At 39.2% G+C, this 25,364-nt stretch overlaps 1 protein-coding gene across 2 annotated transcripts in view; it reads left to right on the forward strand.

Annotated features, from left to right (window-relative positions):
- The first annotated feature begins 843 nt into the window (after positions 1 to 843).
- The window catches only part of FDFT1 (farnesyl-diphosphate farnesyltransferase 1), a 44,001-nt gene continuing 19,480 nt past the window's right edge, over positions 844 to 25,364 (forward strand). Inside the window, exons 1-5 of one of the 2 annotated variants that reach the window (XM_077152978.1) lie at positions 844 to 1,144; positions 6,383 to 6,480; positions 7,760 to 7,943; positions 14,984 to 15,112; positions 18,244 to 18,435. In XM_077152978.1, coding sequence (XP_077009093.1) covers positions 1,046 to 1,144; positions 6,383 to 6,480; positions 7,760 to 7,943; positions 14,984 to 15,112; positions 18,244 to 18,435 — 702 coding nt within the window. In that variant the 5' untranslated portion in view covers positions 844 to 1,045. Of the gene's footprint in view, positions 1,145 to 6,060; positions 6,481 to 7,759; positions 7,944 to 14,983; positions 15,113 to 18,243; positions 18,436 to 25,364 lie in introns of those variants that run through there. The other variant, XM_077152977.1, reaches the window with a different exon arrangement.

A 25,364-nucleotide genomic window follows, 5' to 3' on the forward strand; every position in this document is an offset into this window, starting at 1 on the left:
CAAGGCCAGAAAGGGAGAGACGGACTTAAGGTCAGAGAGGTCTTGGAGGTGTGGTAGCAAGCTTTTAGGGCAGAGATGGAAATGTCCACATCCCTCTTGAACAGTTGGTAGTAACGCCTGAAATCCTTTTCAGAGACTAAGATCTACAATAACATTTAAAGAGGATAGCTGAAACTACAGGAGCCAGACAAAAACTGAGTGGGAACAGTTGCTCTCTGAGGCTGTATGTGGCAGGTGAGGCCGGAGAGCCCGTACGCCAGAGAAGTGCCAAGGGTGACTTCCTCAAACTTTTGTTTTCGGGTGGCAGCGATAAAGACCCGACACCTTGGTGCTAGTCCCGCCTCTGAAATGCTTTCTGCCCCACCTTCAGCAGCTTAGTGCGTTTCCCGCATCCGGCCGCGCGCTCCGTGCACGGAGCGAGCGCATTAGTGAAAAGCTAACCTGACCGGACCGGAAGAAGCAAAACGAAACACTTCGGGAGTTCCGCTGACAAAGTCTTAGCAAAGCTTTGTCCTCCAGGCTCGTATCTGCCCGGCTGACATACACCCGAGCCGCCAAAATTGCGCGTCAGTGAACCTCCATCCGCTCCAGCCCGCTACCGCAGCCCGCTTGCGCGCAGTCTTCAGCCTAGCCTGGGGCGGGGGGGGGGGGAGAATAAGCCCAGCCCTTTTACGAGCGCCAATCCGATTCGCCAGCCTCTAACTCATCTCCAATAAGGTGCTAGGATGTCGTCGTCACACCAGGCTCATGCCGCTGCAGATTGGCCGGCGTCTTGCTGGTGCGAGCCGCCCTGGCCAATCAACCTTCGTCAGTCCACCCCGCGAGTCCGTGGGGCGCGGCGCGAGCGTCTGAGGCCCGTTGGAGGTGGGCGGGGCGGGGCGGAGCTCCGCCGTGCTGGGTGTTAAGCTCCCTGCCGAGCCGCCGGTCTACTGCGCCGCGTGTCCCTGGTCCAGGGTTGTTGCAGTGTGCCCGGCCTCTGCCAGCCAGAGGTACTCAGCGGGTGAGATCTGAGGCCCGACTGACAGCCCGCCCACCCACCATCAAGATGGAGTTCGTGAAGTGCCTGGGGCATCCGGAGGAGTTCTACAACCTGCTGCGGTTCCGGATGGGAGGCCACCGGAAAGTGATTCCCAAGGTGGACCAGGTGGGCCGAGCATCCCTGCATCCCAGCCGGGCCGGGGAAGCTGCGCCGGGCGGCCGCGTTCGGGGATCCAGGGCAAGGCGGGCGCGGGAGTGCGGGGACCAAACGCCCCAGGCTCTGGGATTACCCCAGCAGAGCAGGCTCTCACCCTGTCCAGCGGTCCCACCCCGCAGGTCGCCGCCGGGGCTGGTTTCTCCTTAACCGGCGGTCGGCTCCCTGATGGACTCAGGTGGACTTAGTCCCCTTGGAAGGTCACCTCCATCCTCACAGGAAACTGTCTGGAAGTTTAAAATGTTGCTGCCGGTTGAAGATGCTTCTCTCCATGAGCACCAAATGTTTGTACCTTGATGCGTTTTGCAATATTGAAAACTTGTGGGTAGATTATGTGGGGGGACGTGAAAGAATTTTCTGACCCTGATAAACCACGTAAATGTTCAAGTATTACCCCGTGGCGTGCAGTTTCTGGAATGAAATCTTACCCATCCTTCCAGTTTTCAGTTGCATCACCTCCTCCTTAAACTTCCTCCACCTTCTTGCATTCTTAATGTTTTCTTTAGTGCTTCCCGTGTTTTTAAAATTAACCATCATTTGTTCTTACAAATAATTATTAGTTATTTAGAAATCTATCGATTAGCTAGATTGTCGGCGGCTTTGAAGGCCAAAACTGTTTAATTTGTATCTCACCTGCCTCATTCCTGTACCCTTTTCTTAAATGAATGCTTGCAAAGGTATTTATTCCAACGTGGCAATTAGTCCTATGTGATTGTTGAGTGAATGGACACACTTGGCCTAATTAGTGGGTTGTTTCAAGAGTTTCATTTTTTTTTTTTTACTGTTTTCCCCAGTGGAAATATCACAAAGGCAAATACTCTTAAATGTACTCTTAATTTATCTTAATAATACAATTTAGTTTTCCTTCAGAAGAAGTTTTTTTTCCCTTTATCTCATAATTCAGAAACCTTATCCTTCAAGGCCTAGGTCCGGAGCTACTACTCTTATCCATCAGTTTATTCATTCAGCAGACATATTGAGCACCTGTTACCGTCAGGGCACGATGCTGGGTGCGGCATGGTGGAATGGGCGTGTGTAGACAAATAAGACACTCGAGGGGCTCACCATCCAGTCAGGGCAAAAAAAGTGTTATAAAATTGTTCATAAAAAATTACGGAAAGCACTATAGGGTGATGCTTGGACTCATTCCCTGTGAACTTCCTTCAACTGCTTTCTCTGGTACTCTGTCCCTTATGGTATCAGTCAGATAACTTTGTGGTATGGTTATTTGTGTATTTGTTTTATGTTCCCAAGGTCCCTTTCAGATTTCAGATTCTGCATTTGACTCTGAATTTTAAGCTCTTTGAAAATGGGACTCTTGTTTGATGCGTCTTTGGCACCTCAAACACAATAGCTTGTCAGTACATGTGAAAATGAATTAATGAACCAAAGGTAGATTTGCTGTCCTCAGGAGTCTTAATAGCTTCTAAATCAGATAAACTTACATAAATGTGACAAGATATAGTAAATGACATAAGAAAATTCAGAGAAAGGTAAATCACATCTAGCTGGAATAAGGGATTAGTCTTTTGAGAGATGTCCTTAAAGAAAAATACAGCTTTAAATTACTCCTGTGCCTTGCTCAAGAAATAGTTGCTTAATTAAGAGATTCCTTATGAAAAGATTTCTTATCTAGGACATCTTGAAATTACTTGCAAATATTTATGTATTGTACATTTTCCTTTTTTTTTTGAGGGTAGAATGGTGTCCAGTATTATCACATTCTTATGGGGATCTGTGAATAATCAGTAATGATCACAGCTTTACAACCCCAGGTGTGTTACTGCACATTGTCCTTATGAATACTGCCAGTGACAGATGTTTGCTACCTCTGGAGCCAAGCCCACTTAGTTTCCAGCAGTTTTTATTCTTAGGAATTGACACCTCACTGAAATCTATCTCCCTGCACTTTTCACTCTTTGTTCTACTTCTGGAGCCACAGACAATTTAATCCTTGGTTTATAATATAGCTCTTGGAGTATTTAAGGAGAAATCTCATATTCAATAATACTGATATCTAAGCCAAGTGTTTTGTATTCTTCCTTTAGTTATTCGTCATCCTGGCCGCTGTCAGTTTAAAGTCTGGTCTCCCAAGATTGAACTCGGTACTTTAAGGGTGGTCAGATCATTTCAGAACTTTCCTTACTTATGGATGCTTTATTTCTAATTCACATAGCTAATGATTACTTTCACTTTAAAAAATGTATTTTTAATCCTGAAATATTTCAAGCAAATGGAAAAGTACTGAAAGTAATATGAATCACTTTGTGTTCCTCACTGAGATTAAACAGATAACAGATCTTTGCCATATTTGGTTCATCTTTTTTTTCTCCCCTAAAGAAATAGAATGTCCAGATACAACTAAAACCCTATTCTCCATCTCATCTCCCATATCAAAGTGTACATTGGCTTTCTCAGGTGTTCTCATCAAGCGTACATTTAGAATTGTGGTCACTTCAGATCCCTAATTGCACCTGTTTGAGACCTATCCTTCCATCATGATGCCTTGCTGAAAGACTTTCAGCCAGATTGTTAACACCTAGATCTTGACCTTTTAGATAGAGACACCATAATGATTGCCAACATTTCTTGACTCTTCTGATTGTGTGCTAAGTACTATTAAAAAAAAAAAAAAAACTTCCAGTAATCCTATAAGGAATCTACTATTATTTTCTGTGTTCATAGATGAGAAAACAGAGTCACAGAGAGGGTAATTGATTGCCTAAGGTTCAACAGCTGATAAGTAGATGAGCTTGGTTTTGGCCCTTGCAGTCTGTTTCCAGAGCTCAATTCTCTTAACCCTACTGTACTCCTTATAATTAAAGTAAGGGCTAAGAACATATAGTAAGCAGAGAATTGTCCAGATTTAGTTTAAAGTTGAACACATTTCTGTGTAATGGACATAGTGTGGAAAATTCTTACCCTAAATATATTCATAGTCTAATGGGGAGCAGGTATACAAAGGTAAGCTAATCTCTGAAATGACAGGTAAAACTTAAGTAAATTTTAATTTCAGGAAATGTTAGGGAAGTGGAAACGTTTTGGAGGGAAAGGTTTTTCCAAAAATGTATGAAAAGTATTTTATAAACTGTAGGACCTTGAAGAGATAGTAGATTTAAATTAGACAGATACTCAGGGGTGGATTATGGACCAGCTAAAGAGTTTTGTAAAGATTAAAAGTAATGTTTATTTATACTGTGCTTGGCATGTAGGCGCCCAAGAGATGGTAGTGATTAAGTCTTATTACTTTAGTTCAGTCGTGTCCCACTTGTCCCCGCCAGGCAATCTGTTTTATTTAAAGAAAGGCTGAGGGGGAAAAGTTTGTAGCTTTTCAGTGTGGAAGTATCTCTCAGCTTGAGGCAGGAGCCCAGCACCGAGAGATCAGTCTTTGTACATCTAACCACATTGCACCCCACCTTTAATATCCTTCCTGTTTTCTCTCACACGAGAGTTCTTGGGAAGTGCATTTCATAAGCTCAGCAATAAAAAAACAAAACAAGATGAAACAAAAACATTAGAAAGCTCTTGGGACACACAGCAGAAGCCTGAGTTCCACCCTGCCCCACCCCCATGAGAATCAGGCAGTGGAAATTTTGATCATGAGCAGTGTTTCCCATATTGTGCTTAATAGTTATATGTTCCTGTTCCGGGTATCTTGAGGAAATTGTTATAAGGGGAGGCACTGAAGCAAACAGTTTTCAGGAAAAGAAAATGGTGGGTGGGAGAGAGGGAAGCTGAGGATGTGTTGGAAGGGAGGGAAGTTGGTATTCTTGATGATTGTTGCTCTTCAAAACCATTTAGGATTGCCCCTTTGCATTTGTTGAAGCTCATGGCTAGACATTAGTGAGGAAGGAAATCCTCCCGAATGCTTTAATTCAGTAGCTGTAGCTGAATTAAAGCATTTGGCAGTGTATGGAAAGTAATAATTTTGGTCTGATGACAATCAGCTTGCGTGAAGAGGTGGCATGGATCTTAGGAGATGGCTGTTATTCTTTTTATCTTACTGTGGGGTCTTGTCTCTCTACTTTCTGAGAGGGAAGGAGTTGGTGAAGTATTGAAAAATACCCTATGAATGTATTCATTTACTCATCAAACCGTTACTGAGTATCTTTATGTGCCAGACACTATACTAAACGATTTTACTAATATCTGGTACCCAGTAAGTATTAATTTTTATTAATAATTTTATTGGAAATGGAATAAAAATGATCTCATGATTGTGATTTTTTTTTTTTTGACATGGGCAGGCTCCGGGAAACTCTTGATAGTGATTTTTTAAAAAGCTTTACTGTTTTGACAAAATTATATGCATACATGATAGAAATTTAGGAAATAAACACAAATAAAAAGAACCTACCACATCCAGAATGTCCATTTTGACATTCTGAAGCAACTTTATGGGATTTCCTACCAGTGTATATGCCTTTTTTTTTTTTAATATTCCCCTATTGTTAGATATTTTAAATATTTCCTTTTCTCCATTAAAAACAATTTGTAATTCTTTCTGATATGTCGTAATGAAAATGTTTTATTTTTCCTGGAACAACCCAGACATTTGTTTTCCTTAGGGAGGAATGACAGTCAGGGAACAGCTTATTGCATTGCACTGATTACTTCAAAGTAAAGACAAGAAGAAATCTTTAAAGGGATAGCTAGCTTTCAAGCGGATAATAGAGTGGACCGGGTGATTTTAGCAGCCTGTGGGTTCAACTGAGAAGGACAGAGGTGGAGGAAGGCACATGAGTGGCACAGGGGTTGGAAGCTGAGAGCCTAGGAGGGGGTTAGCTGGCAGGTGACCCCGCACGTGCGCAGGCGGGGCCCCGGGTATCGGCCTGCCCCGGGGGGGAGCCGTGGAGGCGGAGCGGGCACCGCCCAGCTCGGTTCGCGTCTATGGAGGAACAACTGCGCGCGGAATCCGCGATCCCCATGGCCGCAACCGCCTGCAGCACCAAGGCCATGTCCCTCTTCAAGAGGACCTTGGTGCTGAGCCCCGCCGCCGCGCCCAGGGGCCAGAGCACCGGGAGCCCCCCGCGGGGCTGCCCCTTCCCTCCCTCCGCCTGGGCCTCCAAAGACTGGCCTCGCGGGGAGGGCGTCTGCGGCCGGCTCCGGAGCCCTACGGCCGGGCGCCTGCCCCGGTCCCATTCCTGCTCCTCGACTTCTCCCACCTCTGTGTGTCTTCCCTGCCCACAGGACTCGCTCAGCAACAGCTTGAAAACTTGTTACAAGTACCTGAATCAGACCAGTCGCAGTTTCGCAGCTGTGATCCAGGCACTGGATGGGGAAATGCGGTGAGTGGCAGAGCAGCTCGTTCTGACTTGGGGAAGGAAGGCTTTTCCAGAGCCATTTGCAGTTACTTTTTGACATAGCACTTAGTTTTGCAGTGTTGGAGCTTGTGAGTTGGCCAAAACGTACTCCTCCCTGAATGAAGGAAATGTTTGGGGTGGAAATGCTCATGTATTTACTTTAGAATGTCCTTCCAGGCACTTTGCCACCTAATAGTGTCCCAACAAGCACAGCTCTTTTAGGGAAGAAAGGGGGGTGGAGTGGGGAGGATGGTAGTGTTTATTAACTTTTTTTAGTTCTGGCAGCTGAACCTGTCTCTGAGCAGGTTTGGCGTTTTTCCTGGCTTCTTTAGGCTACTTTGAATTTCTAGTATTGTGTTAATTTTTCTGAAGTTATCGCTTTGCAGGTTATACACCTGAATTTACAACAGTTGCCTTTAAGTATGGTAGTATTTATACTGAGAATTTATGTGCCTTTTGACTTTCTTTTCTATCTGCAAAATGTTAGTTTGGTCTAAACGTTTGGTCTTTTGGTCCGTTCTCCAATAGTTAAATATAATTAATTCTGGGAGTAGTACTAAAATCCAGCTGTTAGATTTTTGTTTTATATGAAATAACTACAGAAGTTTATTACTCCCATGTAAGTAAGGAAAACTAATGTATGTTAGTTTTTTAATACTGTCTTTTTAATACTGTGGAAACATTCAGTGAAAATAATGTGACAGTTCAATCCTGGAAATCATTAGAAAATTACCTTATGCAATGACCTTCATCTGAAAGTGACATATTAAGTTTATCACTTTTTCTATTGGAGTTCATTATTTGGAAACAAAGTAAATGATATGAAGTTTTGTGGTGTGCACAACTGAACACAATTCACTTTTTTGCAGGAAAGAGATATATTTGAGAAAGAATTTTAACTGCTTATTGAAGATGGGTTGTAGTTTTATGAAGTAGCTTCTCTGAAATTTAATGAATACTGTATTTACATCATAATTGATTAAATCTAGAGTGGTTAATAGAAAATAGTGTATATTTTAAATTGTTTGAGATCAATACCATATGTAATCATTTTAATGGTATTTAATGTAGCTTATTATTTGGTTTAACAATTCTTCAGAATCTTTTATTACCTCAAGACCTTGGATTTCCTTTCATAGTTCTAGAGAATTGAGGGTATAGGAAGTTTTAGGGACTGATCTGGCACAAATTGGATATAATTTTAAAATAAATGTCTTTGGATGGTTGTACCAGGTTACTAATTGTTCTTCCTCTTTTTTTATAGCAATGCAGTATGCATATTTTATCTGGTTCTCCGAGCTCTGGACACTCTTGAGGATGACATGACCATCAGTTTGGAAAAAAAAGTCCCAATCCTACACAACTTTCACTCTTACCTTTATGAACCAGACTGGCGGTACATGGAGAGCAAGGACAAGGATCGACAAGTGCTGGAGGACTTTCCAACGGTAGTGGGATTACAAATCTTTTGCATATAGCAGTGTCTATCGTTGATTATGTAGTTGCCAGCTAGTCCACATACTTGTAGAGAAAGGTAAAATAAGCAGTGTGGGTAGTATGATGTGATGGTGAAAAGCTCTGTTGGTTAAGACTCAGAAGCCAGACTGCTGGTTTAGAATCTCAGCTCTCCTCCTTATTAGCTGATGGCTGGTTATACAGCTTCTCCTTTCCTTATTTATAAATAGGGGCAATAGTACCCCTCATGGTACTGTTGTGAGAATTAAAAGAATGGGAATAAGTAAAGCTTTAGAACAGTATTAGCTACTATTATTATTACCAGTTTGTTGTTTGGAAGTCTCACGTTTCTTCCTGTGGAAAGATTCTCAGTGTTATAAAAGATCAGTCCTCAGGCTGGCCCACTGAAACCTATTGACTGTGTAGTGTACTCTAACTATTGAGTGGCACTGGCCTCTGGCGTACCCTGAGCCTGGTAGCATGGGATTGCTGTACAAGATGGGTAGCAACCATCTTAATAGCTGGGGTGAAGTCTGTGAAGAAGGATGATCCTCTGCCACTTAGAGCTGTGTGGTCCTGGGCAACTCATTTCTTTGTGCCTCAGTTTCCTCATCTGTAAAATTAGAGCTGTGCTGATTAAATAAGTTCATACATGTAAAGTACTTAGAACAGTACATAGTTATATCAGGTATTCCATAAATATCAGCTATTTAGTTCATATATTGGAATAAAGTGGGTTATAATTAAGATCTTCAGCTTTAGGATATACCTCAAGTTTGTTATACATGTGACTAGGTCTCACTTTTCTAGAATTTTCATGTTTTATCAAAAACTGATTCTTTCATGTATTCTCATAAATAAAGGTTTGATATAGCAAAGTCACATGTTCTCTAATAGCTCAGAGAAACCACCGAAGTTTCTTGGGAAAAAATTGTCCTTATGGTCCTTGTTTTAGAAATAAGTGTATGTACCTGAATAGAAAGGGAAGCTGTGTGGACAGAAAGAGAGCCCACCCATTATAAAGAAATATTTGAGAAATTCTCCTTAGAAACAGTGGCTACTTCAAATTGCCAAAACCATATTTCAGTACCAAAGCCAAAAATACAGTAAATCAAAAGAAGAAAGTTTTACAAGAATAGTTAGGTGGGTATGTATATTGGTAGAATAAAAGTTACAAAACAAACAAAAAAACATAGGACTGTACAAAAGAAAATAGGGAACTGTAATGTAAATCATGGCGCTTCATTAAGAGTACAATTATAATATTCCTTCAAAAATTGTAAAAAATGTACCACACTAATGCAAGGTCTTAATGAAGGGTGGTGGTGGTATATGGGAACTTTATATTTTCTGCATGATTTTTCTGGTAGCCTACAACTTGTCTAAAAAAAAAACAACAAAAAAAACTGGGGTTTATATAATATAATCCAAAGAAGAAGAAAGAAAATGAATATTGAAGAATAATTAGTTGAGGAATTTGAGCTCTAACTTAAGAAAAATCTCTGGCAGCACACCTGCTGACCAGAAGATCGGTTTCCTTTGACCAGGTACCACAGTCGTTCATTGATTACAGAGCCTTTCAAAGTTTTCTAAAGCAGATGAAGCCCTGCAGACAGTGGTCATACTCTCTTTATAATTTAAGCGTATTTTTATTTTAAAAAATTGTGTATTCTAGTTAGACCTAGCCCCTAAAAACAATAACGACCTCCCCACCTATATATATATATTTTTTGGCATAGGCAGGTACCAGAAATCAAACCTGGGGCTCTGGCATGGCAGGTGATAACTCTGCCACTGAGCTACCATTGCCCGCCCTCCCTGCCTACTTTTGACTTGAGTAGATTCATAACAAATAATTTCTGATCATGGGATAAAAAATTTGAGGTCATGGGAACGTCGGTACCGTAGCTTGTGTACCTCCTTTCTAGACTGTGGTCAGGGTACCTGAGTCTCTGGAATTCCTTCCCTCTTCCCTGAGCCCACTTCCAGAGTTTACACCGGTTATTTCTTCAAGCCCATCGTTTCAGGGATGGAGGTGCCACCAGTGACCATACCCCTGGGTTGAGGCCTAGTTTGTGAGGATTGAGGATAAATCTGGGCCTGAGGACTGGAGTGTTCATGCACGAGCTTGAGATCCCTCCCAGTGCTGGAAAGAGCAAGGGACAGCTGGCAACTGGGGTCAGCATTCTCTGCACTGCTGCATTTTGAGCCAAAACTTTGGGGGACCAAAAATCTTAAATTCAAACCTGAACCTTTCATTTGTCAAGAAAGAAGATTAGAACATAGCCTATGTAACAACTTATCAGCATGACTGATAATTTAAAAAAGTCTTTCAGATATATGATATGTGGGCCTCTGCTTAAGTTCCTGTGTCAGCCTGGCCAGGTGATGATGCCCAGTTGTCTGGTCAAGCACACTCTGGCCTGGTACATTATTGTGAGGTTATTTCATAGGTTTAAAACAGCAGTCAGTTAATTGCATCAACAGTTGACTATATATGTATATAACAATCAGTTGAGACTGCCTTCAGTAGTGAGAAGTATCTTCCCATCAGTGGAAGGCTTAAAAGAAGAAGTGATGATTTCAGCACTCAGAAAAGAAAATTTCCATCTCTACTTCAGCCAGCCAGCTTCTCCTGGGGAATTCATGGAAAACTTTCATCAGAGTTGCCAGCTTGTGGCCTGCCCTATGAAATTCAGACTTACCTATCCCCGCAGTTGCATGAGAAAATTCTTATAAAAATCTCATATTTATAGGTATTTCATATTGGTTCTTTTTCCCTAAAGAACCCTGACTAATAAAGCCTCCATTCATATTTTTGCCCCAGCCCCAAAGAATTTAAGGATAAGCCTAGATTAGTATTTTAACCAAATGAACTATAACCAGAATTACAGTCAGTGTGTGCATTGAGATTGAGCCTGGTGCTTTATATTTTATCATTAGTTGATATCATTAAAAGTCCAGCTTTCCAGAAATCCCATTGCATATTATGAATTAGGTTAGAATATATTTTTTCTAGCTGGTAGTAGAAAGCTAAAAGTCTTACAGATCTACCTGTTAATACTGCTTGAGGAATAGCACAGGGAATTTTTTTTAAACATTTTTTATTGTGAAATATAACATACAAAAATGATAAATTTCAAAGTATATTTCTTTTTTTCTGCATGGGCAGGCACTGGGAATTGAACCCAGGTCTCTGGCATGACAGGCTAGTATTCTACCTGCTGAGCCACCGTCGCACTGCCCTCAAAGTACATTTTAACAAGTAGTTATAGAACAAATTTCAATGTATGTTATGGGTTCCAGTTCCATAATTTTCAAGTTTTTCCTCCTAGCTACTCTAAGACACTGGAGACTAAAAAGAAATATCAATATAATTTAGTAATCGTATTCATTTGTTAAATCCTATCTTCTCTGTTGTAGCTCCTCCTCCTTTGATCCTTCTCCCAATGTTTAGGGATATTTGGGCCATGATCAGTCTAACTTCTTCATGTTGAAAAGAGGTGTTGACATTATGGGGGAGGGGAATGCAACTATTTGATGCTCATGCAGAGACTGTTAACTCTGGGTTTCAGGGCTTATCTGGCCTAGGAATCATCTAGAGGTCTTAGGTTTCTGAAAAATAAACTTAGTGAAACTTTTTTAAAAAAATATTTTATTTTCCATAAATTTATCATCAATTGACACTTTTTTCTTTCTTTTTTTTAAAATAAATTAAAAAGCAATATATTTCAAGGCACATCACAATAGTTAGTTGTAGAACAGATTTCAGAGTTTGGCATGGGTTACAGTTCCACAATTTTAGGTTTTTACTTCTAGCTGCTCTAAGATACTGGAGGCTAAATGAAATAGCAATATAATGACTCAGCAGTCGTACTCATTTGTTAAACCCTACCTTCTCCTATAACTCCGCATTTACAGTATTACTGTGTGATTGTGAAAACCTTGTGTCTGATGCTCCCTTTATCTAGGGTATGCACAGATGAGTAAAAAATATGGATTACAAAAATAAATAATAAGGGGAATAAAGGCTAAAATATATTGGGTAGATGGAAATACTAGTGGTCAATTAGAGGGAGAAGTAAGTAACGCTTCAATGAGTGAAGCTTTTATAGAGTCTCAGAGCCCTAGGTATTCTATAGGTTTTTCAGGAATATTGTTGGTTGAAGCTTGGCATACTATGGCAATTAGCAATATCTAACAGAAGCTTGCATAAGAGTAACCTACAAAGTTTGTTATATTTCACCATTAAAAAAACTTTTTTTTTTTTCAAAGTAATCTCCAGAATAGACTCTTGACTCTATATGAACTCTCTTAGCCACTGATACCTTGTTACATTTGTTTTCCCCCTTTGGTCAGGTAGGCATTGTTGATCCCACAGTTCCAGGGGCAGGCTCATCCCTGGGAGTCATGTCCCACTTAGCATGGAGTGTAATGATTTTACTTGCAGAGTTCAACACAGGGTAATTCCTAAATTGTAATAGCGATAGCAACAAACATTTGTTGAACAATTTACTGTGAGAAAGTTATTAAAAGTATTTTGTGTAGTAATTTACTATTTTTATTGTATAGAATAAAGTTTTAACAGGCAAAGCACCTGGTATGTGTTGTACTGTTATGATTCCCATTTTGTATAGATGAGGGAACTGAGGCACACAAAGATTAAGTACCTTGCTTAAGGTCACCCATGGATAAGTAGCAGAAACAGGGTTCAAATCCAGAAGGTCTGACTGCAGAAACCTTGTGCTTAATTAATGATACTTTATTGCCTCAGTAAAAAAAATATGGTATAATACACATATACCATAAAACAAAGACCTCTTGAAATATAGAAGGCGAAATCACTCAGTGTTTGGTTATGTTTCTTAAGTTTAATAATTAGGGAAATTTTTATTCACAATGAACAATGTCCTTGCACCTCCCTATTTGGTGTTTGGCTTTTCTTCATTATACTAGTGGATTTGTGGTACCCTTCCTTCATTTATGTGGAACCAGGAAGTGACCTAATGACTTAAAAATCTGTAGTTGTGAAAAGTAATTTCTTAAATATGCCCTTCAGGCACACTTCATTTGGAATGGCTTGTTACTGTTCCTAGAGTATGTATGAACCTAGGCAGGGAGTGTAGAGAGAGCACTGTGCTCAGAGGCTGCTTTCATCGCACCCTCTCTCAGGTTTCTGGGAAGAAAACATAGAGCTCTTCATTGTCACTCTTTCCTGGATATTTTTATTTTCATTTTTTGAATTATGCAATTATATAATAAGTACCAAAATATTGCTTAAGGGGATAATGCAAAATCAGATGTGAAAGTCTATTTTCCAGTGTTTGCTTTTAAGTGTCTAACTCTCTCTCCTCCACCTTTATGACTTTTCCTCTCTTATGAATAGAACTGGTCTAGCAAGAAACTGTTTAAGGAACAGGGTTCTAGGAAGATTCAGGGACTCAAATAACCTTTGATAGTGTTGCAAGTTTGTTTCAATTCAATATGAATTGCCTTTTGATTTTGGCTTGGAGCAGCTGTCACTGAAAAGTTCTGAAAAGAAGGGATTGACTTTTTGGTTTTCTTCGGATTTAACCGTTGATATTCATCATCAAAGTAATCCTAATATATCTTAGGTTTCTGAGTCTCTATTGTGCCATACAAGCAGCCTTTTCTCCCTCAGGTCCTTAAATTTAGACGTTTCCAAAAGAAGTTTTCTAACCTTTGTGTATTCAGGCCAAGTATATCTCTCACTTTCGGTGTTTAACAAAGCCTCTTCATTGCTTTCAGCATTGTGTGTTGCCTCTGTTTTACAGCATTTTATTTAAGAGATTTCATGGTGTTTTTATGTTGTCCGATAACCAATAAACCCTGTTTTGCACTTAAGTATTTCTGCAACAGCAGTAAATTTAAAAACAGCAATGTTAATTTTCTACATTAGAGTTTAGGCGATGAAAAGAAAAAAAAAGAACTTGCCTTATGTTGAGCTAAGTGGAGTTATTTAAGGAATTAGAAGTATTTTAATGCTGTGATGCTGTACTTTCATGATACAAATTTGGGAATTGATGCTAGAAATTGGCTAGCAGATTTTCTCACTAGAGTATAAATAAGTTCTACAAGGGATTAGTTTCTGTTTTGCTGCTGTCTATCCCTAGTACCTAGAACACCACTTGTTATTTAGGAGGTACTCAAATACTTGAACAAACGATTCTTTGCTGTCATGAGTTTATTTGAAAAGTCATTTTCTTCCCTAAAATTCTTGTTTTAAAAAAATATTTTTATTGATAAAACGACATACAAACATACACATTCTAAACATACAAACATTCCATACATGGTGTACCATCAGTAGCTTACAATATCATCACATAGTTGTGTATTCATCACCATGATAATTTTTTAGAACATTTCCATCACTCCAGAAAAAGAAATAAAAAGAAAAATCTCATGCATACCATATCCCTTACTTCTCCCTCTAATTGATCACTAGTATTTCCATCTACCCAATATATTTTAACTGTTATTCCTTTATTATTTGTTTATTTTTTTAATCCATATTTTTTACTCATCTGTGCATACCCTAGATAAAGGGAGCATCAGACACAGGGTTTTCACAATCACACAGTAATACTGTAAATGTTATATCTTCCTATCTTCAAGAAAGAAGGTTAGTGGAACACAGCTCTGCAGTTTCAGGTACTTCCCTTTAGCTACTCAAATACGCCATAAATGCAAAAATGTTCCCTAAAATTCTTAGTCTTTATGTCCAGTTTATGTTGAAGCATCTCATTTGCCATATATTGGAAATACAAATGTTTTGAGTCTAGAAACTTTTAGCATTAAACATTTTTTTTATATTTATAAAGTTTATTGCTCTTAATCAAATATATAGGAAATGAGAGTAACCTTGATGTTAGGCTTATAGATGAACCATTTGGAAGTATAATTAATGAGTTCTGAACCATTGCTTTTCTTTGTGATTTTAGGAACCATGTTTTTTTCAGAGTTCAAATACATATCTTATGTTTCCTGTTTTTTACGGTCTCCTTTTCAGATCTCCCTTGAGTTTAGAAATCTGGCTGAGAAATATCAAACAGTGATCGTTGACATTTGCCGGAAAATGGGATATGGGATGGCAGAGTTTTTGGTTAAGCAGGTGACCTCTGAACAGGACTGGGACAAGGTTAGTATCTCTGTAAGACAGTCCTAACATGTGGCTTGAAAGACCATTGACAGTTCTCATTGTTAAAGTTCAGAATGAGGAAAAAGTTGTCTGCCAGTTCCAGGGTTTCTGGTTTTATAACTTGTTTGTTTTGGTTGAATGTCTTGTCATAGGCACTTATAGGGTCCTAAAGTTTACTACCCTATCAATGAAATTATTCCTGCCCTAGAGAACTTACTAAATTAGGCCAAAATAGATGTAATTTGTGTTCTAGTTTGCTAGCTGCCGGAATGCAATATACCAGAAACGGAATGGCTTCCAAAAAGGGGAATCCAACGAGTTGCTAGTCCACAGTTCCAAGGCCGAGAAAACGTCCCAACCAAAACAAGTCCAAAGAAATGTCCAATCAAAGGCACCCTGGGAAAGACACCTTGGTTCAAGAAGGCCGATGAAGTTCAGGGCTTCCCTCCCAAGTGAGAAGGCACATGGCGAACACAGTCAGGGCTTCTCTCTGAGCTGGAAGGACATGTGGCGAACACGGCATCATCTGCCAGCCTTCTCTCCTGGCCTTCCATTCCATGAAGCTCCCCGGAAGGTGTCTTCCCTCTTCATCTCCGAAGGTTGCCAGCTGGTGGACTCTCTGCTTTGTAGTGTTGCTCTCTCTGAATCTCTCTGAATCTCTCATTCTCCAAAATGTTTCCTCTTTTATAGGACTTCAGAAACTAATCAAGACCCACTCAAATGGGTGGAGACATGTCATCCCCTAATCCAGTTTAACAACCATTCTTAACTAAATCACATCAACCAGGGAGATGATCTCATTACAGTTTCAAATATACAGTATTGAATAGGGATTATTCTACCTTTAAGAAATGGGATTTATATTAAAACATGGCTTTTCTTAGGGGGCATACTTCCTTTCAAACCAGCAAAATTTGTCTCAAAGATACAAACATTAAACTGATAAAACTGGTTCAGACTTGCTGTTAAATGTGAAATGGCCAAATTATTTCATGTAATATAGAGATGACAGTAGTTTTCAAAATTTTTGTTATTTTCTTCTTTCCCATATCCAAGTATGCTTGTGACCTCCTACGTTAGTGTCTGAGTCAGTGCCAGCTTGGCCCCATTTGTTTCTGAGAAGCAGGTGTCATTTAAACTGTTAAGTTATGTGTCTATTTCCTTAGAAACAAACAGCAGTTCATGGAATCCGAAAGAATTAATTTTTGTACCATGTGCTCATTCACCTCTCTATCACCTTATTTCTTCCTTTCCTATCATCTCCCCAACAAAATAAGACAATATGAGATGGTTCCAAGTTTCTTCTTCCTCCATCCCCAATTTTGTATGATGATTCTAGACAAACATGTGGGAATGAGCTGTGATAGACAACTGAGTCTCACCTTACATAGGTGGGCAAAGTATGTCTTCCTCAAGAATCAGAAATAGCTGTGCTGGAGAGGTTATGAAAGCAGATGGTGTTGCAAAAAATTTAATGGCTTTTATTTGGCCAGAGTTTTTTCTCGAACAGCAGCTGCATAGGATATTGACTAGGGGAGCTGGGGATAATATCTTTTCTAAACAAAGTGACTGTGGGGAAGAAAACGACCTAAAAATACAATGTAGGAGTCTTGTCTGTTCTCTATAGGAATAGCATTTGTGAGACTTAGTCGTCATCCCTATGGAAGAAAAGAAATTTAAACCTCTAAACAGTTTACATATCTTGTATTTGTTAAAGTGCTTATGTTAAGGTCTCAAAAGAGATGCTGCTACATACCAAGTCAGCATAGGTCCAAAGCCTGGTTTGTCGGTTTTTCAAGCCTCAAAATTTGGTAGTAATACCTTCAGATATGCTGGTTTATGCTACCCAAATTAACATGTGTCTGACTAGTGGTAGAACATCAATTCATGAATTTAAAGTTAAAATTGAAACTTGTCCTTGCCAGGTATCAGGATTGATTATTTGTATAGTTACCTCCTTTTCTACTCTGCAGATGTATTCGGGAAACTTAAGTATAGGTTGCTGAATAAAAGCTCTGATCAAATAAAATAGAAAAAAATAATTTTTAATTTTTTTTAGATTTCTTCTAGCTATACACATAAAATTTCTCTCTTCCTAATTTCAGCATAATTTTACTCTTTCCAGTTTCTTCCTCCCCTAAAACATGGTTCCAATTTCTCTAAGCCCTTTTGTTTATCCCCCTGATAACTCTCTGGCCTTGTGTTCATTTCAGTCAGAGATGGGTCTTTTACTCTTTGGTCTTTCTTCGTCTGAATTTTACCCTACCTAATGTTTGCTCTAGACTATACCTTCTTTTATTACTCTTGACTTCTTAAGTTACCTTAGGGGCATTTATTTTTAAATCATAGTATTAATTTTATAATTAAGTTATCTTGGAATACCCTTTTCAGGGGAGTATAGCTTTGGCAAACGCTGTTGAGCGAGAGGGAGTTATGGCAAAATTGGTAAAACCTGGACTCTTTTGAGCCAGATTGCCTGGGCTTGGATCCCTGTCCTCTGACTTCGTGGATGAGTGAGTTTGGGCAAGTTGATTGATCTCTTTGTGCTTCAATTTCCTCATCTGTAAATGGACTAAAAGGACCTATCTCATGGAATGTTTGTAAGATTTGAATATGAAGAGTACTTTAAAAAGTGCCAAGAACACAGTGGTAATAATAGTGGAACTTTGTTCTTCTACATAATAGTGATTTTTGAGGCACTACAAGATCTTCATATGTCTTCTGATTTGGTTAAGAAAGATTAGACTTTACTTAGTGTGTTTTAGTAGCTATCAATCAGAATATTCCATCTTCCCTCATTGCCCCTCTTTCCCAATTTCAAAAAGTTTACCTAGTGTATTTTTAAATAATCCTTTGTTATTACAGAAGCAGTACATGTGTGCTTTATAAACTTAGAAAGTTTAAGTAAAAAATAAAAACATGTTCCCGTCAGCCAGAGTTCACCATTGTTAAATCCTTTGTGAATGTTTTTCAATCTGTACATATACAGGTGCATATTTGTGCTTTTTTAATCAAAATGAGATCATGTCCATTCTTTTGGAACCCTTTTTGTTTTTAGTTAATGATTTCTAGCGTTTCCATTTTAGTAAATATTAAAAATATTAAAACATTTAAATAATAATCTTTTACAGTACTGTCACTATGTTGCGGGGCTGGTGGGAATTGGCCTTTCCCGTCTGTTCTCGGCTTCAGAGTTAGAAGACCCCTTGGTTGGTGAAGACACAGAGCTTGCCAACTCTATGGGCCTGTTTCTGCAGAAAACAAACATCATCCGTGATTATCTGGAAGACCAGAAAGAAGGAAGAGAGTTTTGGCCTCAGGAGGTAAGAGATTCATGGGATTTGGGGGAGAAATGAAATTTTAGACACTTTCTGAAAAGAAGCATTAAATCTTTTTGGATTGCAAGCCACAGAAAAGCAAGTCAAATTATCTTAGGCAGGTTCAGATTTACTTTGCTTCTGATAGACTGGCTGAATCCAGAGGCTTAAATATATACATAGGCTCTGTCTCTTTCTTTCTCTTGGACATGCTTTCTCCAAATAGTGCATATGATAACAACTCACACCTCACAATCTACCAGTTTACCAAAAAACTCCTTGGGAACTTTTTGGTAGGGCTGTTTCTTCTGCCTATACCAGAATCAATTACTGTAGCCAGAGGGAAGATCTAGGTTATTTCTTCCCAAACACATAGAATGAATTCCTTGCAGGAAAGAAGGATTCTGTAGCAACAAGGAGAAAAGGATGCCAGATAGGCAAAGACTACAGATGTCCATTATACCGATATCTGAGGTTGAGCTTTGACTTAATTAAAAAGTTGACAGGGAAAGGAAAGGCTTTGACACTGATTTTATTCAGAAAGAAAGCTAGAACATGTAATGACTATTTTCCTGAGTTTACCCCAGCATTTACCTTTTGCTTTCTATAAAATAGTTTCCTAATATCAAATGTCTCTAAAGTAAAAAGAAAAAAGAGACAGGTGACAAACTGGCAAAAAACATTTGCAACTTGTATTGCAGGTGATGGTTAATATTCTTAATATATAAAAAACTTCTAAAAACCAAGAATAAAAAAGGCCAACCATCCAATAGCAAAATGGGCAAAGAGGTAAGGACACATAGTTCATAGTGAGAGATAGGCAGATGACTCTTAAACATCAAAAAAAGATGGCTTAACCTTATTCCTAATAAGAAACATTGTCATTAAGACATCATAGTTTTTAAAGTTTCTCAGGTGACTCTAATGAATAGCCTGGGTTGAAAAACAAAATTCTCATCCACTGCTTCTTCGGTGACACCAAGGTTCAGAGAAAGAAAAGGGCTTATCTAAGGTCTCCCAGTGAATTGGCAGCGGTCCTGGAAATAGAGTCTTAGTTTTTTGGCTCCCATATTACACTGGCTCACAGATAATGTTTATCAACCAGGTATGGTTTGTGAGCCTGAGCGTTATGATTGAACATGCACGGGTTCAAATCCCACTCTGCTCTCTCATATGTAAAATGGGATAGTTTGCCTTATTCCACAGAGTGGTGGTGTGAATAAAATGAAATAAACTTCTAACACAGAATGCTTAACAAATGTTAGTTCAAAAAGTTTTTAAAAAGATACCCTTAAATACCATTTTTCGGTTTCACAAAAAATCATAAGTTTGATAAAGACACTTGAAACAAGACTGTGGTAAAACAGGTGCTAATATATTGCTAGTGTAAAATGATACAATTTTCCTTATTGAGGAAAATTTGGCAAAAGGAACTTTATACTACTATGGAATAATTTCCAGGTTATACTATTATATGAAAAAAGCAGAGTGTGCGTTTTTGGTTTGCCGAAGTTGCCAGAATGCAGTATACCAGAAATGGGTTGGCTTTTACAAAGGAGATTTGCTAGGTTACAAATTTACAGTTCTAAGGCCATGAAAATTCCAAATTAAAACATCAAGAGGAAGATACCTTCTCTCAGTAAAGACTGCTGGCATCCAGGGTTCCTCTGTCACATGGAAAGGTACATGGCAATGTCTACTGGTCCTTCTCTCCAAAATGCCTCGGCCTTTTATCTTTCATAAAGTACTCCTGCAAGGAGACTTCCTGGAAGATGGCGGCTTAGTAAGACGCGCGGATCTTAGTTTCTTCTCCAGGACACCTACTAGGGGAGTAGAAACGATACAGAAAGCGCCCAAAGCCACAACAGAGATAAAAAAGACAGCGTACCCCATCCTGGAACGGCTGGCTGGCTGAGAGAAGCAGCTCGGGTGAGATCGCCGAGGCGCACGGGCCTTACCGGGCGGGGTGGCAAGCGGCCGGAGTTACTCCCTTCCCCCTTCCCGGGCCGGCTGGGAGAATTGGAGAGGTGGTCCCCTGAAACCAAGGCGACTGGCGCCCACACCACGCGCAGCCCCCGGACCAACTGAGAGAATTGGATCGGAAACCCCCAGGCCGCGGAGAACGGTGACCCCGTGACTCCCGGGGAACGTGCACTCTCTCGGGCGGGCCGCTGCCGCTGGCGCCCTCCCGCCACGCGTGTTGCCCAGGGCCGACTAGGAAATTCGGACGGGCTCTTTCCCTGGCTGCGGCGACCAGCAACCCTCCCTGCGTTCGGACCCCAGGCCGGCTCAAGCCGCTTCGGCTAGCGAACCCCCAGGACGGCGAGAGTTTTCCAAAGTTTAAGGTCCCACAGCACCTTTTACTGGTGGGACCCGCAGACAAACGTGTGCCACGAGCGCCACCTACTGGGCAGGATAAGAAAAACAGAACCCAGAGATTTCACAGAAAAATATTACAACCTTGCTGGGTCCAACACCAAGAGAAATCTGAATAAATGCCCAGACGCCAGCAGCAGAAGATAACTGTCCACGCTCAAAAGATTGAGAATATGGCTCAGTCAAAGGAACAAACCAATAGCTCAAATGAGACACAAGAGCTGAGACAACTAATGCTGAATATACGAACAGAAATGGAAAACCTCTTCAAAAATGAAATCGATAAATTGAGGGAGGACATGAAGAGGACATGGGCTGAACATAAAGAAGAAATAGAAAAACTGAAAAAACAAATCGCAGAACTTATGGAAGTGAAGGATAAAGTAGCAAACATAGAAAAAATAATGGATAGCTACAATGATAGATTTAAAGAGACAGAAGATAGAATTAGTGATTTGGAGGATGGAACATCTGAATTCCAAAAAGAAACAGAAACTATAGGGAAAAGAATGGAAAAATTTGAACAGGGTATCAGGGAATTCAAGGACAATATGAAGCGCACAAATATACGTGTTGTGGGTGTCCCAGAAGGAGAAGAGAAGGGAAAAGGAGGAGAAAAACTAATGGAAGAAATTATCACTGAAAATTTCCCAACTCTTATGAAAGACCTAAAATTACAGATCCAAGAAGTGCAGCGCACCCCAAAGAGATTAGACCCAAATAGGCGTTCTCCAAGACACTTACTAGTTAGAATGTCAGAGGTCAAAGAGAAAGAGAAGATCTTGAAAGCAGCAAGAGAAAAACAATCCATTACATACAAGGGAAACCCAATAAGACTTTGTGTAGATTTCTCAGCAGAAACCATGGAAGCTAGAAGACAGTGGGATGATATATTTAAAATACTAAAAGAGAAAAACTGCCAACCAAGACTCCTATATCCAGCAAAATTATCCTTCAAAAATGAGGGAGAAATTAAAACATTCTCAGACAAAAAGTCACTGAAAGAATTTGTGACCAAGAGACCAGCTCTGCAAGAAATACTAAAGGGAGCACTAGAGTCAGATACAAAAAGACAGAAGAGAGAGATATGGAAAAGAGTGTAGAAAGAAGGAAAATCAGATATGATATATATAATACAAAAGGCAAAATGTTAGAGGAAAATATTATCCAAACAGTAATAACACTAAATGTCAATGGACTGAATTCCCCAATCAAAAGACATAGATTGGCAGAATGGATTAAAAAACAGGATCCTTCTATATGCTGTCTACAGGAAACACATCTTAGACCCAAAGATAAACATAGGTTGAAAGTGAAAGGTTGGGAAAAGATATTTCATGCAAATAACAACCAGAAAAGAGCAGGAGTGGCTATACTAATATCCAACAAATTAGACTTCAAATGTAAAACAGTTAAAAGAGACAAAGAAGGACACTATATACTAATAAAAGGAACAATTAAACAAGAAGACATAACAATCATAAATATTTACGCACCGAATCAGAATGCCCCAAAATACATGAAGAATATACTGCAAACACTGAAAAGGGAAATAGACTCATATACCATAATAGTTGGAGACTTCAACTCACCACTCTCATCAAGGGACAGAACATCTAGACAGAGGATCAACAAAGAAATAGAGAATCTGAATATTACTATAAATGAACTAGACTTAATAGACATTTATAGGACATTACATCCCACAACAGCAGGATACACCTTTTTCTCAAGTGCTCATGGATCATTCTCAAAGATAGACCATATGCTGGGTCACAAAGCAAGTCTTAACAAATTTAAAAAGATTGAAATCTTACACAACACTTTCTCGGACCATAAAGGAATGATGTTGGAAATCAATAATAGGCAGAGTGCCAGAAAATTCACAAATACGTGGAGGCTCAACAACACACTCCTAAACAACGACTGGGTCAAAGAAGAAATTGCAAGAGAAATTAGCAAATACCTCGAGGCGAATGAAAATGAAAACACAACATATCAAAACTTATGGGACGCAGCAAAGGCAGTGCTAAGAGGGAAATTTATTGCTCTAAATGCCTATATCAGAAAAGAAGAAAAGGCAAAAATTCAGGAATTAACTATCCATTTGGAAGAACTGGAGAAAGAACAGCAAGCTAACCCCAAAGCAAGCAAAAGGAAAGAAATAACAAAGATTAGAGCACAAATAAATGAAATTGAAAACATGAAAACAATAGAGAAAATCAATAAGGCCAGAAGTTGGTTCTATGAGAAAATCAATAAGATTGATGGGCCCTTAGCAAGATTGACAAAAAGAAGAAGAGAGAGGATGCAAATAAATAAGATCAGAAATGGAAGAGGAGACATAACTACTGACCTCACAGAAATAAAGGAGGTAATAACAGGATACTATGAACAACTTTACGCTAATAAATACAACAATTTAGAGGAAATGGACGGGTTCCTGGAAAGACATGAACAACCAACTTTGACTCAAGAAGACATAGATGACCTCAACAAACCAATCACAAGTAAAGAAATTGAATTAGTCATTCAAAAGCTTCCTAAAAAGAAAAGTCCAGGACCAGATGGCTTCACATGTGAATTCTACCAAACGTTCCAGAAAGAATTAGTACCAATTCTCTTCAAACTCTTCAAAAAAATCGAAGTGGAGGGAAAACTACCTAATTCATTCTATGAAGCCAACATCACCCTCATACCAAAACCAGGCAAAGATATTACAAAAAAAGAAAACTACAGACCAATCTCTCTAATGAATACAGATGCAAAAATCCTCAATAAAATTCTAGCAAATCGTATCCAACAACACATTAAAAGAATTATACATCATGACCAAGTAGGATTCATCCCAGGTATGCAAGGATGGTTCAACATAAGAAAATCAATTAATGTAATACACCATATCAACAAATCAAAGCAGAAAAATCACATGATCATCTCAATTGATGCAGAGAAGGCATTTGACAAGATTCAACATCCTTTCCTGTTGAAAACACTTCAAAAGATAGGAATACAAGGGAACTTCCTTAAAATGATAGAGGGAATATATGAAAAACCCACAGCTAGTATCATCCTCAATGGGGAAAAATTGAAAACTTTCCCCCTAAGATCAGGAACAAGACAAGGATGTCCACTATCACCACTATTATTCAACATTGTGTTGGAGGTTCTAGCCAGAGCAATTAGACAAGAAAAAGAAATACAAGGCATCAAAATTGGAAAGGAAGAAGTAAAACTATCACTGTTTGCAGACGATATGATACTATACGTCGAAAACCTGGAAAAATCCACAACAAAACTACTAGAGCTAATAAATGAGTACAGCAAAGTAGCAGGTTACAAGATCAACATTCAAAAATCTGTAGCATTTCTATACACTAGTAATGAACAAGCTGAGGCGGAAATCAAGAAACGAATCCCATTTACAATTGCAACTAAAAGAATAAAATACCTAGGAATAAATTTAACTAAAGAGACAAAAAACCTATATAAAGAAAACTACAAAAAACTGCTAAAAGAAATCACAGAAGACCTAAATAGATGGAAGGGCATACCGTGTTCATGGATTGGAAGACTAAAGATAGTTAAGATGTCAATCCTACCTAAATTGATTTACAGATTCAATGCAATACCAATCAAAATCCCAACAACTTATTTTTCAGAAATAGAAAAACCAATAAGCAAATTTATCTGGAAGGGCAGGGTGCCCCGAATTGCTAAAAACATCTTGAGGAAAAAAAACGAAGCTGGAGGTCTCGCGCTGCCTGACTTTAAGGCATATTATGAAGCCACAGTGGTCAAAACAGCATGGTATTGGCATAAAGATAGATATATCGACCAATGGAATCGAATAGAGTGCTCAGATATAGACCCTCTCATCTATGGACATTTGATCTTTGATAAGGCAGTCAAGCCAACTCACCTGGGACAGAGCAGTCTCTTCAATAAATGGTGCCTAGAGAACTGGATATCCATATGCAAAAGAATGAAAGAAGACCCATCTCTCACACCCTATACAAAAGTTAACTCAAAATGGATCAAAGATCTAAACATTAGGTCTAAGACCATAAAACAGTTAGAGGAAAATGTTGGGAGATATCTTATGGATCTTACAACTGGAGGCGGTTTTATGGACCTTAAACCTAAAGCAAGAGCACTGAAGAAGGAAATAAATAAATGGGAACTCCTCAAAATTAAACACTTTTGTGCATCAAAGAACTTCATCAAGAAAGTAGAAAGACAGCCTTCACAATGGGAGACAATATTTGGAAATGATATATCAGATAAAGGTCTAGTATCCAGAATTTATAAAGAGATTGTTCATCTCAACAACAAAAAGACAGCCAACCCAATTACAAAATGGGAAAAAGACTTGAACAGACACCTCTCAGAAGAGGAAACACGGATGGCCAAGAGGCACATGAAGAGATGCTCAATGTCCCTGGCCATTAGAGAAATGCAAATCAAAACCACAATGAGATATCATCTCACACCCACCAGAATGGCCATTATCAACAAAACAGAAAATGACAAGTGCTGGAGAGGATGCGGAGAAAGAG

The sequence above is a fragment of the Tamandua tetradactyla genome, chromosome 3 (assembly GCF_023851605.1).
Source record: "Tamandua tetradactyla isolate mTamTet1 chromosome 3, mTamTet1.pri, whole genome shotgun sequence".
In the NCBI taxonomy this organism is placed as follows: Eukaryota; Metazoa; Chordata; class Mammalia; order Pilosa; family Myrmecophagidae; genus Tamandua; species Tamandua tetradactyla.